Source organism: Anabrus simplex, chromosome 1 (assembly GCF_040414725.1).
Source record: "Anabrus simplex isolate iqAnaSimp1 chromosome 1, ASM4041472v1, whole genome shotgun sequence".
NCBI lineage: Eukaryota > Metazoa > Arthropoda > Insecta > Orthoptera > Tettigoniidae > Anabrus > Anabrus simplex.
Genome location: NC_090265.1, coordinates 864441609 through 864461432, shown reverse-complemented (window position 1 = coordinate 864461432; position 19824 = coordinate 864441609). Strand labels below are relative to the sequence as shown.

Below are 19824 nucleotides of genomic sequence, written 5' to 3'. Positions count from 1 at the left end.
TCCTGATTATTCACCTTACAGGTTTGAGTTTGAAGCTGATGATGCCCTTAATATGGGCGGAACATGTCCCTTGTAACTTTTTACGATAAGATTTAATTCTGAAGTTACTAGATCTCTTTGTATTGAATAGGTGGATATTAAAAATAACACTTGTACCATACTTTGTATTTACGTGCATTTCAATACGGACCTAACATGAGAATTATAAAGTGTAACTTAAAACTCTTTTCAAACTTCTCTTGAAATTCCATGAGATTTCTTGAAGTAACCATGTCCATCCTTAGGATTATTGCCTAAAACTAACAAAACTGTACTTAACTTGAAGATCCTTTTCTACGTTACACAGTGTAAACCGATGAACACTTTTTTTTTGCAGATTCCTGCACGATTTGAACCAGAGAGTACAAGATATTTAAACTTGATTTCCTTTTTCACACATTCTTCTTTTCTATCATAATACTCGCTCATAAGATCATTAGCACATTCAGGCTGATTCGATTCAAGACAGTCAGTGACACGAAGAATGCCATTTTCATCTAAATAATTACTCATATTTGCAGCTACTATCACACAGGACAAACTTTGGATGAACCAACACAACAAATCAGTTTTCCTTGCGGAGAGTTAAAAATAACCACTGCCCGATCAGGTGGGCAGATCAATTTTATATACCCTTAACGATTAAAAGTAATAAATGTGTTGACCCTATCAGCATGATGGTCTTATCCCCATTCCTTTTTAGATTTTTGTCTCATGTATGTTTTATAGGTAATATCTAGGCATGGCAAAATAGGAATTTAAAGATACTATGCTAAAATTATTTTGGCACTTAAGGAGAAGGGAGTCAAAATGGCTTGGGGCAGCTAAGGTGTTAAACGTGATGATGGTGTGAGTACAGACATCCTGTTGAAGCCTGTGGTGGTAACAACGATAATTCAGACCCTGATTAGGAATTTCCAGGACATTCAGTGTTCAGAAAGGTATTTGTCAGGTAAGGATAAATGAAAGTGAGCGTGATGTACAAGAGGCAGATGAAGACATGGAATGGGAGAGACTTGAAGACTAACAAAAACTTTTTCCTTTTACTGGTAGTTCAGGTTACAGTTTTAATTTGTCACATCTGACTACAAGAAGCAATATTTGATATACGAAATTACTCAGCTTATGGAGGATGAGATAACAAAAATGCCATCGAAAGTCATTCTTAGTTGTAGGTTACAATAAAGAAGCAGACTTCAAAAGTGGCGTTCAACAAATTGAAAGGAAATGAAAACATTGCTTGACCTTCTCCTGTGGATAGGATTAGCATAGTTTCCTAGAATCGGTGATTACTGGTCGATGAAAAAAACTACATAAAAACTTAATGGCTAGCATGATGAGTAGGAACTGATTTCATTTACTTCTCCAGTTCTTGCATTTCTATGATAATGAAAATATGGTATGCGAAGGTCATCTTGCAAAAATATTCCCCACCCTTCTTTCGAAGCTAAATGAACTGTTTCGGACTTTTTTTTTAAACCTGATGAAAGTCTGGTTACAGACGAGAGCATGATTCCATTTTGAGGAAAACTAGTTTTCAAAGAGGATATTCCTCAAAGTTTGTGATACGAGTTGATAAATAAACTATGGTGTACAAGTTTATATGGGGAAAGAAAAGCAATGAGCGAAGGCATGTGCATGGTAACATCTGTGGTTATGGAACTACTGATTAATAATTATTTAAACAAGAGACATGTGCACAACTCTAAGGAACTAGCAAATCAACTGCTGTCAAGAAACGCCCATCTTGTTGACACAGTAAGGAGGAACCAAAGAGGTTTGCCCTGGGACCTGCTTACTAAAAACTTGAAAAGAGGGGAAATGTTTTGAGAATGCAAGTGGCAGTGTAATGACAAAATGGCTTGACAAAAGAGAAGTCAATATGATATCCACAAAAAACTTCTGAGTTTGACACAGGGAAATGGAACAGAAAAATGAACTAATTTTCAAGCCCCTTGTAGTGGTCAATTACAACAAAGCCAAAATAGAAATAGATGTTTAAGACCAGATGTCCTCTTACAGCACTGCCATCAGAAAAACACAGAGGTGGTATCACAAAGTTGTTGAGGAATTTCTTGTGGAAAAAGCTGTAGTTAACTCCTGGCTTGCTTACAATTTTTTTTTTTTTTTTTTTCAATTTGTTTTACGTCACACCGACACAGAGAGGTCTTATGGTGACGATGGAATGGGAAAGGCTTAGGAGTGGGAAGGAAGCGGCCGTGGCCTTAATTAAGGTACAGGTACATTTGCCTGGTGTGAAAATGGGAAACAACAGAAAACCATCTTCAGGGCTGTCGACAGTGGGGTTCGAACCCACTATCTCCCCAGGGCTGCCGACAGTGGGGGTCGAACCCACTATCTCCCAGATGGAAGTTCACAGCTGCGCACCCCTAACAACACAGCCAACTCGCTCGATGCTTACAAAATTAACACAGGAGCAAACAGCAGTGGACCTAAGAGCTATGGAATGTCCATAACCACATTCAAACAAAGCCTAAATCACCCACTCATGACTGGGTACCACTACCTGTCTGAAACAGCCGTCTTTATGAAGAAGGAAAGAATAAAAGAAGACTCCGTAGTAAATTCAAAGTTTGCTACAGAAGGGTTATGGAAGCAGAAGGCCATAAGCAAGCAAAGAATGTGAAGAAGGTGACAACATTTTGTGAACAGTGTCCCAACAAGCCCTTTTTGTGTAAGGACTGTTTCAAAGCTCTTCATTAAGTAATGTTTTGAAGATGTTTCAAAGAAGTCTCTTGTAGCTAGGTTATTATGAGTGTAAATATACAATATGATGTTCTGCTTTACTTTTAAGGCCATTACACATATATATGCTTATAATTATTATGTAGATAGAAAGATCATTCATTACCTGCCAAAACTACAAAAATTAAGACATTTAATTCTGCACTTATAAAATATGTATATTTCTTCTATTTCAGGCCATATAATGAGTAGAATGAATAAAAGTTATCTGGTGTAGGTTTCCTGCATTGTCATCTATTTGCCAATGTTATTTTGGTTATTGTTATATAAAATTGTATGGTCAACCTCACTGGGCCAGTACAAGTGCATTTCATATAACATTTCAGAAATGTTGTAAAATGTCTTACTAACCCCATCAATGGTATTGCATCACTGACATGCCTCAAAATCTCTTTTGATGTCATAGTTTATATAACCTCCACTAAACTGAGCCAGGTCAATGCAGGAATGACAGTTGTAATCACCTGCCAGCAAGAATCTTTACATTAAATAGGGTGCTGGTCTGGCCAGACCCATATGGAAGCTAATGTGTTAAGGGAATGAACAAGATGCAAATAAATTCAAAGCAACTAAGTTTGGGTATGCTAGTAGACTGAAACAGTTTTTAATTTCTCACAATTTAGTTTTACTCTATCTGAAAATGTACATGATCGAATTTAATTTGAAAAACATTTGCCTTTCATACACTCTTCTGATGAAGTGAATAACAAGGGAATTCATCATAATGGATTATGCACAAATAAAAGTCCACATGAAATGAAGGTACATTTTTATGAACAGAAACCGAGAGGCTAGTCGCACCAGTCCTTTTGTTCGTGGTATTGTTTGGGGGGGGGGGGGGGTACAACTAGGCAACCACCACTAATCAGAGGAAAACTGGAAGAGTTCCAACCCTTCAAAAAAATGAGGGCTTCGGCAAAAGAATGGAAAGGGCATGAAACTATAAGACTTCCTAACACTCACAAACCTCTCGTGGAAGAGAACAAAAGTTGACCATGGGAGGCTGGATGTGGAAGATGCAAGCAAAGAAGCTGGCACAAATAAATACATGCAAAAGCCAGGCTCAACTGCCAACCCAGATTCCCTGAGCTGAGAGTCTCTCGAAATACTCAATCCGTATTTTAACTAAGAGAGAAGAATTATTATCTGACAATTAACCTGGTAGAGACAGTTGTAAATTGCTAGAAACAAACAGCAATAAAAGAATACATAATTACTAGTCAATTTGTTAAATAAACACACAAATTCAGAAGCAATATTTTGTGAGTGCAGCTTTCACTTTTTAAACTCCATACTTCCCTTTAATCAAGATTGATTTTTGGACTAAACTATCTCCAATTTTAAAAGTCAAAATTTGAAGTTTTGAAATGTTTACTAGTCATAATTTGCTCTCCTTACAACCTTTGCCACAAGCAGAAAAACAACTTAACAATTAACTTGTAATTAGAGGCATATTTTTATGAAGAAAAATTTCAAGTCCCTAATTTTCTGTAAATCAAACAAGTCAATTTAACTCACCTATCTCTATCAGGAAGAACTCCAGGAAAACCATCTCGTAATGCCTGCTGAATACCTTCCTCCTGTGCACTGAATTGAACAAAAAGTTGGCTGTTGCGCTGCCGATATGAGTAATAGTTGACCAACAGCTCAAAGCTGTCTTGAACATTACATTTTCTAGCATGCAGAAACCGCATCAGGAAATCATCATCTGTTCGTAGAAATTCTGAAATATAGAAAAAATTAATACACATTAGCATAATTTATGGTAGTTTCCAATAAAAACAAGAAACAAATATTACCCATACTGAAAAGAAAATTATGTTAGTAGAGATTTGTCCAAAGTCTATTTCATAAAAAGAAAAAAAAATTGCATTTTAACACACACTCCATTTCCCCAATGATGGAGGATACTACAGAAAAATAGAAATAGAATTTGCAGGGTAGAAGCTGAAACTCTTAAAGAAGAAAATATTCTTGAACGATGATGTTGCTGTAAAAATAAGACTGAGTGAAATAAGCCAGTCGTCACCTTGCATGTTCTTACAATCATAATTGTTTATTTTATACAATCTGCCTTAAGGGAGCAGTCTGGCCTAAAGCGATACAAAACTGACAATATAGACCTTGAATAAAGAAATAAAACAATTATTTTCTGCATAAGAATTCAATCATGCATTTCAGTACACAGCTGGGTGTGGAACATGACAAATCACTTCCACCATCAGAAGGAAATCATCATCTGTTCGCAGAAATTCTGAAATAAAGTGTAATTAATTGTAGAGGACTTGCTCTACGAAACCAGTGTTTCGTCTTAAAGCTGACACTAAACTCGTTAAAGAGGGATGTGACTAATTTGAGACTGTACGGTGGTGGTGGTGGTGGTGGTTTTACGAGGAAGTACAACTAGGTAACCTCCTGTACTGCTTTTTAAAGTTCTTCCTTTTTATTTTATTTGGTTTGGTTTGGTTGCTGTACATTTTCATTGGTGTCAGCTGCTTTTATGACACAAGGTAATATAAATGATAAATTATTCCTCAGTTCCTATGCCACAGTCCACTTCCATTTCCTACAATTCCACTGACATGTTCATGCTAGAACACACAAAAGGATTAAGCCAGCAGTAAGAATCATGGGTAGCTTGTTTTGGCTTGAAGAAGAAATAAGGAAGTCTTGATAAGCTTCAACGTTATTTTTCATCACAAATTTCAGTATATTACATACCTCAAATGGCTGAGAACAAGAACTCAATTTTTTGCATATAATTTCCTTAACTTATTAATACTTGTGCTGGTGACAAACAATATGTCATTAAGAAACAGATGATTCTATCCTCCACTGACAAAAGCTGCAGCAGAAAAGTTTGTATCCAGGATTTCTTTTGTGTTTATTGTACCCACTTGTGCTTACATGGAAAATCACTATTTGCCATCAGTTTCCTAAACATATATATTTTGTGCCCGTTTTCTTTTTTACCCGTATGTATATACCATTAAGAAATGGCCCATACAAGAAACCTTTATTCCAGGGAAGAAAGCTTCAATAATCATTCTCTAATCGAAAGAGATAATATTCAGTCATCACTGCAAACATTCAGGTACAACTGATGAATAATTTTGAGAATGTTCTGGATAAAAAAGGAAATTTCCCAAATTTAGTGAAAGTTTGTTAAAAAGAGAATAATTTATTGAGCCTTTAAGTTCAAGAGATCCGTAGTGAACATCCTGCATTTGTTTAATTTCTCTTGGTTGGTTGGTTGGTTGGTTGGTTGGTTGGTTGGTTGGTTGGTTGGTTGATACAATACCTTTGTTTCTTGATTTGGATTTAGCTTGGTGAAATTACAAAAATCATCTATTTTCATTGACTGAGCAAGTTGGCCATGCACTGAGGGTCATGCAGCTGTGAGCTTGCATTTGGGAGATAGTGGGTTCGGATCCCACCATCGGCAACCCTGAAGGTGGTTTTCTGTGTTTTCCCATTTTAACACCAGGCAAATATTGGGGATGTACCTTAATTATGGCCATGGCCGCTACCTTCACAATCCTAGCCCTTTCCCACCCTTCCGTCGCCGAAACACTTTGATGTTGTAGGCGATGTTAAACTAGTAGCAAAAAAAAATTTTTCATTGAAGGGCAGCTGGATGTCTCAAGGCCCATTTTGTAGGTTCATATCTAAGAAACTATTTGTTCCAAGACTATGAAATATTGCTCACTTTTTAACAGCTACTACGGAAATATACTAGTATAATATCAACTATCTCCCTACTTCATCAACAGGAATGCAAATAGCAACAAGTCACATTTAAAAAATTCAAATTTCTGCCACAAATTCAGGTACAATATTACTGTGGGATATTACTTTAAGAGTCAAATATTTTTCCACAAGTTAATAACGCTAGTACCTATAGTAATGACTTGTACTTTTGTTTTGTTTCCAAATGTGGCTAACAATGGAACGCATAGAACTTAAAACTTCTTGGTCTTTCTTCTCTTCTCTTCCCAAAACCCTTCATTCTTTCGCTTCTCATCTATCTCTCCTGTTCGGAAATGATCCTTTGAGGTCTCCTTTTTAATGGTTTCTCTTCAAATGATTGATCAATTTATTTTTTCAAGCTGCTTTCGTCGCACTGACACAGATGAGTCTTATGGCGACGACGGGATAGGAAAGGGCTAGTAGTGGGAAGGAAGCAGCCGTAGCCTTAATTAAGGTACAACCCCAGCATTTGCCTGGTGTGAAAATAGGAAACCATCTTCAGGGCTGCTGACAGTAGTTAATTGATTGATTGATTAATTAATTAAATGCCTGATGGAGCATGCATGGTTCTTTAAGTGTTAGTAAAATAGATTTGTTAACCCTCTACTGCATGAATTATTTTTCGTTTTCGTTTGGTGAAGAAAATTTCAAGCTTTAATGCTCAACATACGATCAGTATATTAGATGTACGAGCAATTCTTAACTGGGGCTAATAGCTGAACACTCATATGTGATGTGGATTGCCATAGTTGAATATATATACGATTTTTCACGATTTTACGCTAAGCTTTTAACATTCATTTTAACATTCAAAGACCGAACCTTACTACCTACTGGCCATGGGTACGTACTGCGAGGCGCAAGTACAGCCTGCAGAACCGTAGGTCGGTAATGTCTTTGAGGTTGAGCCAGAGGTACTCCTGTGGTAATGTGATGGGGAGGGCCCACGTAAAAAAAAAAGGTGGTTGGTTCGCGTGGATGTCGACGGGGTGGAAGGAGTACCTTTGGTTGTAGGGCTATTTTGTCTTATGTTATGTAAAAAAAAAAACAAGGCATCACTGGGATAAGTGTTTAATTGATTGTACTGTTGAAGGTGTGCTGTAAAACTACCTCTGTCTACAATATTTATCCATTTATACAGGTGAAAAGTTATTTGTTGCCTGAAGGCCACAGTATGCAGTAGAGGGTTAACATTTTAAAATTTTATTATACAATCTGCTTTACATCACACCGAAACAGAGAGGTTTTATGGTGACAATGGAATAGGAAAGGCCTAGGAGTGGGAAGGAAGTGGCCGTGGCCTTAATCAAGGTACAGCCCCAGCACTAGCCTGGTGTGAAATGGGAAACCACAGAAAACTACCTTCAGGGTTGCCGACAGTGGAATTCAAACCCACTATCTCCCGGATGGAAGTTCATAGCAGCGCGCCCCTAACTGCACGGCCAACTCACCCGGTGATTTGTAAAGTTTGAAATTCTGTTTGTGTTTTCAAAATCCCATTTTCAATACAAATTGTTTCATGTAACTCTGAAACAGAATTATCAGTATATTTTCTATACTTCATATACAAAGTCTTTTAAGACATCATCAGCTAACTGCTCTGAGTTGCCCAATTATTTTTCTGCAACTGATTATAACACTACCGTTGATTTTATAGTAAAATGATCATTCCTATTAAATTTAGGATACTACATTAACTGATTATTCACCCAAGTTTTATAGAAATCTATCTAGTACAAACAAAACAGTTTACTTCAGTGCAGTGCATAGACTTTGATACATGGCTTACAAATAACAAACTCATGTGTCAAACAAAACAGGTCTGGAGAAGGTATGTATGAATTATTTTGATACTTTAATTTTTTAATAATAGAAGACAACTCTCTTCACTTTCGACTTTTATAACTATGAGGTTCTTCAGTCTCTCGAAACCAGTTCAGTATTACATAAATTTAGTGCATTCGTTTTGACAGATTGAACCACCTCACAGTTATACAAAAATAAACTTAATTTCTTATACATTCCAGAAAGTTCAATATTTAGTAGTCACTGTACTGATACTTCTCCCAGACAATTGAATTCTAATTCTGCTTATCTGTAACTACACAGGAATTATATAATTATGTTGTAAAGAGCAAACAGATAACAAGACATACTTCAAGATCCTACACCTCAAATCAGATAACATTCACTCACTCTCACAAACATGACTCTGCAGGTAACCTTCAATCTCAACATTATTGCAAATTAGAAACAAGGAAAGATATCATGGGCTGTTCGTTATAACTATCAAACAGCGTTATAAAAAACTGAAATTTATACAGCTAACAACTACTGAGGATAAGAGAAATGGTGCACAAGAACTACTGATCTGGCCATAATAAGGAAGATGAAAGATAAAATAGAAGAGGAATGAAGACATCATCTGACAGAATTAAATGCCTGCATGAAAACATACAAGACTAGAGCCAAAGGATTAGATAAATATATTACTGTGCCTTGACTTAGAGGAGGAGACAACAAGGTGATTAAACAGAAAGGAGCTCATAAACATGGGTAGCTATCTGCAAAAGCACCATGATCACAACAAACAAATTGGTAATCTCAATCAGTCATTATCGTTCATTCCTAGAGTGAAGCACAGATGGTTGGTTTGCCTTCCAAAAATTTCAAAAGTAGGGCCTAAATAGTGTTGGACTATGATTTCTTACGACAATTATTATTTTTTGTTAATGACTATTGAACATACATATAGAGATATTCATACAATACTGTGTGTAATATTTGAGCTAAAAGATCACTACCCTGCTGGAAAAGACAGATTATTATTCAAGAAACATAAATCCACCTACATATTACACTGACGGAAAAGCAGTACCATAGTATTATGAACAATCAATTCAATATGTGCTTGAAAAGAATCTTCTATACAAAGTACTCAGCACTGGAAAGTGCATAACAATCCTTAAAACAATCACAAAATGACCATAAATTACACAGACAAGCAATAGCTACCTATGCACTAAAGTACTGACGTAAACTGGAAGGGAATTCCATGAAAAACTAGACCATTCAGTCAAGCAACTTTTATTTTTCAATATGATGTTAAGATTAGGTCAGATAAAATAAATACCAGGCTCCAGGAGATATAAAATGGTATTTTAACCATCAATGATGTAGAAACTCAAAAACTTTCAGAAGTAATATATCAAACACAAGTACCGGTAAGTATTAAAATATAGTAAAATGTGTCCAGAAAATTCTTACTGTAAAATGTTAGAATACTGTAGCAGATATCATGCATATTCAGTATGAAACAAAAATTTGTTAGTTAATATTCACTTGAACGGATGTTTTTAAACGTACCAACATCAGGTCTTGATGGAATTAATTCCCGGAGAGCTTCAAGAGCCTGCCTTTTATCACAGTCAATGTTTTGATTTGTCTTGCATGGAGTGGATACACTGGAATCAAAACGGCGCATACCCCAATCATATTCGCAATACTCGGCCATGTCTTCCTCCAAAAATTGTCCTGCAATGAAATTAACATAAAATACATTTTTGGGTATTATCTAGAAGTTAATCATACAACAAACCGGATCATGAATTAACCACAGATAAGGGATGAAATCATAAAATAAATACCAGGCTCCAGGGGATATGAAATGGTATTTTAACCATCAATGATGTAAAAACTCAAAAACTTTCAGAAGTTATAGGCTATATCAAACACAAGTACGATAAGTATTAAAATATACTAAAAAAACAAAAGAAAATAAGAACTAGTAACTTACAGGTATGAGATACAGACGGCAACTATGCAAAAAACAAATATTGTGTTGGGGCTGATAACCATAATGTTTCAACACACAACGATGAAGTATCAGAGATATTTGTTTCAAAGAACAATTAACTTATTTTAACTAACATATCACCACTATATATGTCAAGGTGGAAGAAATTAGTGTATGAAACTACACTTTGTTCTGCCGAATTCCCACTTTTCAAGAGCACAAAAGAAACATTTGAAGTGTCATACCGGTACTATTAAAGAATGATCAAAATTTATATACAAACTAAGGAATTAACTCCTGGAGAGCTTCAAGAGCCTGCCTTTTATCACAGTCAATGTTTTGGTTTGTCTTGCATGGAGAAAGGTACGGTAGGTTAGGCCTACCTACAAGACAATGGACTTAACCATGCAGTGTAAGAGTAGCTGAGGGAGAGAAAAATACAATTACTAGATTTGCAGCAATTGGTAAATTGTGAGCACTTTGTTAATTCACAGAAATAACACTCCATAAAGAAAATATACTTGTGTTCTTAAATGAGCTATAAGAGATAAGGATGTTGCAGGCATCACAAACCTACTTCAAAATGTGTATAAGAAAAAGGACAGCAAACAAAATAATAGGTTCTCCAAGAAAATATTCACCAAAGGCTACTTAAGCAATCAACAGGATAAGGAAAATAATATTCTACTTCAATCATGAAAGTGTAACTGATGCCAACAATAAACTCCTTCCATGATAACAACCCCTATAAATCTTTGCGGAGAGATTTTAGGATGCATATGGAAAGGGGGACAATGATATTCAAGATGACTCATTTTGGATATCCCCATGCTTGTTAAGTAACAGAATGAAAACTGTCAAAAGATTGTCTATGATGAGATACACTATGATTGTCTTGAGAGAAAGTACAGGATAACTGAACAAAATGAATAAGCTTAGTACATAACATGAAGTCATACACAGACTGACAAACTATACACATCCAGGATTAGCAAACATTCAAGGAACTGGAAGTTTATGATACAGGATTCATTAGTGACTGAGTATAACTGAAACAGAACATAGATGTAGCATGACTTCCTACAAAAAAGAGACATGGCAAGTAGCAATTCTTAAGAGTACCAGTATGCTATTCGAACCACGAATTGTACACAAACCAATGAACGACTAAAGAACAGTAATTTTAAAAACTTAGAAATCTCAGAGATCGCAAAAATATGGGTATATTTACATTTCACTCGATTAGCACCCAACGTTTACGTCTTTTAACCATTGGAAACGAAGGTTGGAAAGCCCAGACTATAAAAATCACAAGAGGTTATAAATTACAAATCCATGTTTAAACATAAAAATCGATATGATTCCCATGAAAATAATCAGAAACTGGAGGTAAATGTGCGATTCTTAAAACACAATTACTTATGTAACCGTATATACCTCATATAATTAAATGAACTGTGTGGGAAAGGTTATTCAAATTCAATCACGTTTAATTTAATCAGATACACAATGCGCAACTCTGACATTGTAATCAAACTTACTAGAAATGTCAAAACTTTTGGTCAATTGTCCAAAATTTACATCTACATTTCCACATCACTACTGTCAAATTCCACCTGTCATCCTCCACCCAAAATCACATGCACGCTTGTCCACGAACATACAGGAAATCCGCCAGCGTATGGTGCAAGTCCGCCTATTTGGAATTGACATTTGACAGCCAGCAATGGTGGGACTTTCAATTTAAGATAGAACCTCAACAACAGAAACTTACTTTTAACTGTCGTGAACGTGAAAGCCTACTTAATGCAGATGTGTATTCTTCATCAAATAAAAATTTGGAATCCCTTTCCTCGTCATTTAGATTCCTTACGGGTATGTTGTGTAGAAATATGGAAATAGCTCATTTCCTACACTGTTTATCACCTTTAATGTCAGGAAGAAACAAGCAGAAATGAAGCTAGCTGTGAACTAGTAGCAAATACGATAGAGACTTTATTTGTAGTACTAGTAGATATTTAGTTGTTTAATTGCTTGCTCGAAAGGAGTCGGTCATGCTCAAGGTTTGCGTGGTCGAACTCCAGTGTAGTCGATTTGGATCTGGTGAGAGAGTTTAATATATATATATATAGGGAAAACACTATTTTTAGACTTGCCAAAACAGTAAACAATTATTCACTGCAAACTCTTGCAACCTGTTTTCTAATAAAACAAAGCCCAAAAACCTAACGAAGAAAAATACAGCCGTGCCCGTAGATAGCAATAACTCGAAACGAGCGAGGGCTTGTTTTTGAATCATTGAATCATTTATTTGGCATTAAACAACAAGCGCTTTTGTCATAAAACGTAAATATATACAGATACAGATATTCTCCATGTAAGCTAAACGAGCTTACTCCAATAATGAAACTATGTTGTTTGTTGAGTGCTCGGCTCCGCGTACTAGGGAAATGAGAAGGGAGGTCGTTTCCCGTTGTTTTCCTCACTGAACCAGAAGTTCAGCCAAGCCGACTGAAATGCTCGTACCAACCGACCCTTATGAGCAACATTTTTACATCATTCATAACATGGGCTGGCTGCATAAGGAATGGCATTACTAGCTTCACTCATACCTCGGTCACTTTCATGTTGTCAAAGCCAAGGATGAGACGAAGACAGGTGAATGAAAGTAACAAATTTGTTCAGCTCACTCCAGAAGACATAGTGCAGTGTAAACATTACAGTAGGTCCTGCCAGCAAAGACGTAATGAAACTATACCTCATAATATCTTACATGTCATTAGATACACTTCCATATTAATATGAATTAATGCTCTATAAAAAAAAACTACACAATTATACTAAAGTAAATTGTAAAAAACAAACAAAAACATCGGCGGTGCAGAGATGCTGTTGTCCATCCATGCTCTCAGTCAGTCCATCTCAACTTGATAACATCTGACAGAGAACTCTCATCCAGTTCAATGCATAGTAGCCAGCTTGGCAAGTTCGATCCTGGCTCAGTCCGAGTATTTGAAGGTGCTGAAATATGTCAGCCTTGTGGCACGTAAAAGAACTCCTGCAGGACTAAATTCCGGCACCTCGGCGATTCCGAAAACCGTAAAAGTAGAAGTGGGATGTAAAAGCAACTAACAGTATTATTAGATAACTAGATATAACTTACATTCTATTTAAGCAAATACTGCGCAACGGAAAGAGGGCAGAGGGCATACTGCTGCACGGTGGCGTGATGTGAGAATGTCGTGGGTGTTACTGGTTCGAAACTGATACCGTCGAGGAGAGAATTAAGTTCTTTCGAGCATTCTGCTAACTTGTTACGAGAAAAAACATAATTTTTTTTCCAATTTCACCAGCTTATTGTGGCCTACCCTAGGGCCACAATAAGCTGGTGAAATTGCACCACGGACGAGTTAGCCTTTCAATATCTCTTATCAATGATAGCTTACAAATAACTGCGGATTGCGTAATACTCTACTGAAGCAGAAATTGGTTAGTCCACACCAAAGTTAATAAACAATGTTAGGAAATGAAAACATTTCTCAACATGTTAATGAACTTTTGTTAACAAACTTCTTCAACTGTGTGTCCATGAGTGTGTCTGTGAGGTTACAATTGATAGGGTCAGGAAGAAGAAAATACTTACAGCTGCAGCTTTCATTATTTTAGTGAGTACAGTTAGAGAAAAGCAGAGACGCAAAGTGTAGCAAAGAAAAATACTGGAAAGGCGAGTAAAATTAAGTTTAGAAAGAACACTTACCGGTATGTCAGAACCTGATGCAGCAGGCTTCCAAAATTCTCTTGAGAATGTTCTACAGTCTAACCTTTACGTACTGCAATACCTATTAGCAGTCTCATTGTTTTCCTCTTAATAACAGGACTAAATGTTTCATCATAACTAAGGTTCATCTGTCTCTTAAACCCTTGGCAACCAACCTGGCCTTATATTTCTGAATGTTACCCTCACTGTCATATTTCAAGCTTACCACTTTTCCACTCGCCAATCACAGACTCGAGTTTTCCGTAGGTGATGTCGTGAGTCAAGATTTCCCCTCACATGTAAACCACTTCAAATTTTTCCTCGATAAACTGTATATAGTTTACCACCAGTTACCTAAAAATGCCAGGGAATTGAAAGCTCATGCAGAGGAATTTAACCGTACTCCTAAAAATCGCAAAGACTCTATATACACGATGGTTGCTTCTAGCTTTAGAGCAGTCTCTGCTATGTGGAAACAACTTTCATGTTTTAGTGGCACATTTTAAAAGTGCCAAAGATGATCCCAAAAGAGACAAAAGTGAGCAGTCATGGAGGACTTGCAAGCTCGTGACATTACAATTTATTCGGCCCATAAGAAGATATACCAACAAATTAAGGTGTTTTCTGAAAGAAAGACAAAACATAGCCCATACTATACTGAAGCCTTGGAAGCAGAAGCACTGTTAATGTTTAAAGGCGCGAATCTCGAAAAAGGAGCAAGAAATCAAGGGAATCCTATTGATGCTATGAAGTTATATAAGTGCCTGGGCAGATATATGGAGACCCGCCTTTTAACGTCAGAAGACAATGAAATCACAGAATTGGCTAGAGTTTTGGACACTACCACTTGACCGGAAAATCCTGATGTAACTTATGGAGTAGCAGAAATAAGAAACTTGTGTAAACGTTTTAAGATCCATGAAAGACAAATCTGAAGAGGTTTCCGTGAATATTTTACTGAGAAGTAATGCCCAGTGTATCTCCTGCCCCTCATTAACACTATGAGTAGCATCCCAATTTCGACAAGTGAATGTGAAAGAGGCTTCTCACAAATAAATTTAGTCATGACTTCAACACGGTGTCACCTAATACCATAAAATAGCTAGTGAGACGTAAATCCAGTAGTCTAACATTATTAATTGGAATTATTACCGGTATGTTGTTTGTTCGCAGATATAATGCATAAAATCGAAGAAACTGGCCATTTTAACGAGCTCAAAATTGTAAGTTCTCAGAAGTTCCATTGACTGCGCTGCGTGTAAATTTCTACCAATGATGGATTAAGAAAAACTCTTTTAGTTTCAGGCTGTTCTGAAGAAAAATAAGTTATTTTTCTCCACCGTTTTATAGTAAAAAATAGTAAACAGTGAGTGGACAGTTTGTAGATTTCAAGTTATTAGAATGCTGTCTACGGGCTGGTTTAAAAGTCATGAAGGACCATATCACAACCACAGGCCCAAGTTTACCCGTCCCTGTTCTAGATCATTGTGGAAATCAGTAGCGTAGCCAGGATCAGCCGATGGGAGGGGGGGTTATAGTTACAAAATGCTGATAGAACATAATGAAGGTGCGTGCGTGCGTGGTGCGCGCATGCGTGTTTTGTCATTATAAGGACTCTGATACAAGTTAATGATGTTAATATTCAGATTGCAGCACACTACAAAATCTTACATTAAAACAGAGAACGAGAATAATATGATCAAAGTGAATAGTTTTACAGTGAATTGTATGTTTGGTGTACAATCTAAATCCAATTTTCGAGGCTTCTTAGAAAATAGATTCAACAGATCTGTTGGTTTTACAATATTATGTCTCTGAATGTTTGTTTAGTTTATTGTTTATTGTCAGGTTCTGTTTCTTTTCTTTTTGAAAAATTACATGGAGGAGGGATTCTAACCCCCCCCCCCCCCGACACACACACACACACACACACTGCAGCTACGACCCTGGTGGAAATGCCATTCCTTTGGGACTTATTCCAGCAAATAACAAATGACTGAGCTACTCAGCCGAAGTGAACGAATTATGAAACACTAGCAGAAGTATCCGTTCTTCGTACGGGTTTCAGAAACTGGCTTTAGTTACTCATACTATCGGTGTGACTGACTTCATTATATACTTATATCATGGTGTACGCATAAATTATTTGTCATGTTTGGAATTATAGTGTATCTTCTTCTTTTCTTCATGGGGGCCTCTAAATATTAGTTCTTTACTACCATGTTTTTCCTTCATTCCCACCTAGATATACCTGCTCCCTTCACAAAGCTGCAGGTTTAGTGTAAGTATACTTCCGCTAGATAGTACCACAAATATAAATATTATTGAATATTTGTTTGATCCGACATTTCGTAACTATTACAAATGATCTTTTTTTTTTTTTTTTTTTTTTTTGCTAGTTGCTTAACGTCGCACCGACACACATAGGTCTTATGGCAACGATGGGACAGGGAAGGGCTAGGAGTGGGAAGGAAGCGGCCGTGGCCTTAATTAAGGTGCCTGGTGTGAAAATGGGAAACCACGGAAAACCATTTTCAGGACTGCCGACAGTGGGGTTCGAACCTACTATCTCCCGAATACTGGATGCTGGTCGCACTTAAGCGACTGCAGCTATCGAGCTCGGTTACAAATGATCAAGGAAATACGCGATGCATAAAAGAAACTACTATAATTATCGAGATTATCGGGGCTTGTCACTCATGTCGCACATCATATAATGAATCTGAGTATAAATGTTGAGAATTTTTTCAAGTCATGGGCGCATCATCTTGACAATATTGTGTACAGTATATAGATTGTTTCCATGGTTACAATGATCGTAAAGGTGGACCAAAATATCGGCACTAATAACATCAGTGATCCTACTGCTCCATGATTTGATAGAAAATAGTTTAAACTATAGGTAACAGACTCCGCAAAATGCTGAAACCTAAGCCAGTACGTGAAAACGGAGGCCCGTTGGCAACCGCTGGTCGCTGTACTACGGAGATCTCCGGGGCTATTATTTTTATACTTCACTCCCTTTCCATCACCGCCCAAAGGAGTGCTATGAGCGTCCTACACAACAGTTTATTTTCTCCAGATAGTAAGTCATATGTGTATCAATTTCGATTGGCAGCTATGCCCAAACGTACACGCATAATCTAGCTGCTGTAGAATCCTGGAGCTGACGTTGCCATGGTTACGGCCATTCGTTTCTTTATCCGATTCCTAGAGCAGGAGTAATGTGGTACGTATCAATATCTCCATAACGGTTGGTTTTAGGGCCTTAAAACATGGTTTTCGGGCCCGAAGGGTTTACCGAGTTTTGTTCTTTGCGTCAAAGGGCTTAAAATGAGCTTTATCTCGTCCTTGTAAGACAAATTCGATTTCGCCTATATTAGCCTATTATTTTAATATTTTTATATCTCCCCCGTAGCCCCCCTCGAATTGTTTTGAAAATAAAATACAGCCCATGTTACGCATTGCCAATGTAGCTTTCTATAGGTGAAGTAATTTTTAAAATCGGTTCATTAGTTTTTGAGCCTATCCGTTACAAACAAATACCCAAATTTTTCCTCTTTATAATATTGGTATAGAAGTACAGATTACATCCCTACACATACGGTTGCCGTCAGGAAGGGCATCCAGCCGTAAAACAGGGTCAACTCCACATGTGCTACACAGTTCGCACCCGCAACCCCACAGGTATGTGTAAAACTATAGAAAAAGATACTCATTTTAAGATTCACCCGCTTGTTTATTCTTTTCACCCCATTAAGTGGATTTTCCAAAAATAGTGTGTTCATTTTTAAAGGAGATTCCAAGTACCAATTTTAAAGTCTGTAACATGTCAGGTTTTTGTGATTTATTGTAGATAATTTCGCTGCTGTAGAATCCTGGAGCTGACGTTGCCATGGTTACGGCCGTTCATTACTTTATCCGATTCCTAGAGCAGGGGTACTGTCGTGCCAATATCTCCGTAACGGTTGGTTTTAAGGCATTAAAACATGGTTTTTGGGCCCGTAGGGCTTACCGAGTTTTGTTCTTTGCGTCAAGAGGATTAAATTGAACTTTGTCTCGTCCTTATACGACAAATTCTATATTTTGCCTATATTAGCCTATTATTTTTATATCTAACCCCACCCCGTGCCCCCCATCTCGAATTGTTTTGAAAATAAAATACAGCCCATGTTACTCGCTGGTAATGTAGCTTTCTATAGGTGAAGTAATTTTTAAAATTGGTTCAATAGTTTTTTATTCTATTCGTTACAAACAAACCATTTTTTCCTCTTTATAATATTATTATATTACATATAAGTATAGAAAACGGATCACAGAGACATCAGTTTACCACAACGACTAGAGGTTTCAACAAGTGTTACTTGCTCCAGCGCTTTTAAACACTCATGTTCATAAAAAGGAAACAAAACACCTTGAAAGACTAGAGATAGGAAGTTGATATTCACAGGACATGTTCATTAGTGTGTTCTGCAGAAACGATTAGCATTTCAGTCACATAGGTTCAGCATGTGTCCTGTTGCCTAGTAGGCACCGGGTCCTCCATGGGCTCTGATAACTTGCTCCATGCGTGATGGCATTGACGCGTATAAGGCACGAATAGCATCCTGGGGTATAGCCATCCATGCTGCATTCTCCTGGTTCCACAGTTAATCTTTGGTGGTTGGCATTAGGTCACAGCGCAACACCCGTCGTTTCACCATATCCCACACATTTTCGATTAGCGGGAAGTCCGGTGATCGGGCGAGCCAGGGCAACAGTTTGTATCCTGTGACAACAAGAAGGCATGAGTTCGTGCAGCAACATATGATCGCGAATTGTCCTGCTGATATATGGCGTCTGGAGTGTAGTGCAGAAAGGGTATGGCTACGGGTCGCAGGATGTCATTCACGTAGGTCAAACTGGTCACATTGCCCTGGACACGCACTAACTGTGTTTTGTGGTTGTACCCAATAGCACCCCACACCATAAGGGTACGTTCACACCACACGCAGCGAGCTTGGCAGTAAGCAGTACGCAGGAAGATGAGCGGCATGCTCCGATTAGAAACACAGCTTCTTCTAATGAGACCGTCCACACCGCACGCTGCGAATGTTTCAAGGACATGCCATGCCAACTCTCCTGCTTGCCTCGCAGCTCGACAGGCAGCAGTGTTTCTAAATCCAGCGTACTGCTTACTAGCTCGCACAGTTTTCACCATGGAAGAAGTTTTAATCAGTGCTGTGTTTAAGAGGAGACCTTTATGGGATCCCAAAACAGCGTCGTACAAAAACAATACGATTAGTAGGAAACTTTCGGACGAAGTAGCTACAGAGGTGGGCTGTGATGGTAAGTATTCAATATTATTAATTAATAATGATACGAAATTGACTGGTGTTCTGGTTTTATTTTTTCAACTCTGTTTAACGATTAATATAGCAGATACATAACACAAGGCTGACTTTAGTTACATGAGGTTTACCATTTCACTAAATGAAGAGAATTTCATTTTTTCTTAGCACTATAAAATATTAGCAGTGAAAATATGACACCATCAAAATTAATGTGTAACTAGTTCCTCTCTGTTTACTTCAGCATTTCTTTCCACAATGTTTTCCGGTATAGCATAATTATTCTGCCAAGTCAGTTTTCCAGGTCCACTAAAATGATGCATTAGTATTTCCCTGACTTGTTTAGCTGAATTAGAGAAGCGGAAGTGCGAACCAGACTCTTTATT

The 19824-nt window shown here is 37.3% G+C and overlaps 1 protein-coding gene across 3 annotated transcripts in view; it reads right to left on the bottom strand.

The window, feature by feature from the left end:
• The window catches only part of LOC136857653 (clavesin-2), an 81812-nt gene that overhangs the window by 53413 nt on the left and 8575 nt on the right, over nucleotides 1-19824 (bottom strand). Inside the window, exons 1-3 of one of the 3 annotated variants that reach the window (XM_068225262.1) lie at nucleotides 12126-12254; nucleotides 9922-10089; nucleotides 4324-4528 (exon numbers count right to left, since the gene is read on the bottom strand). In XM_068225262.1, the coding sequence (XP_068081363.1) occupies nucleotides 4324-4528; nucleotides 9922-10069 (353 nt within the window). In that variant the 5' untranslated portion in view covers nucleotides 10070-10089; nucleotides 12126-12254. Of the gene's footprint in view, nucleotides 1-4323; nucleotides 4529-9921; nucleotides 10090-11892; nucleotides 12019-12125; nucleotides 12255-19824 lie in introns of those variants that run through there. The other 2 variants (XM_067136476.2, XM_067136475.2) reach the window with 2 other exon arrangements.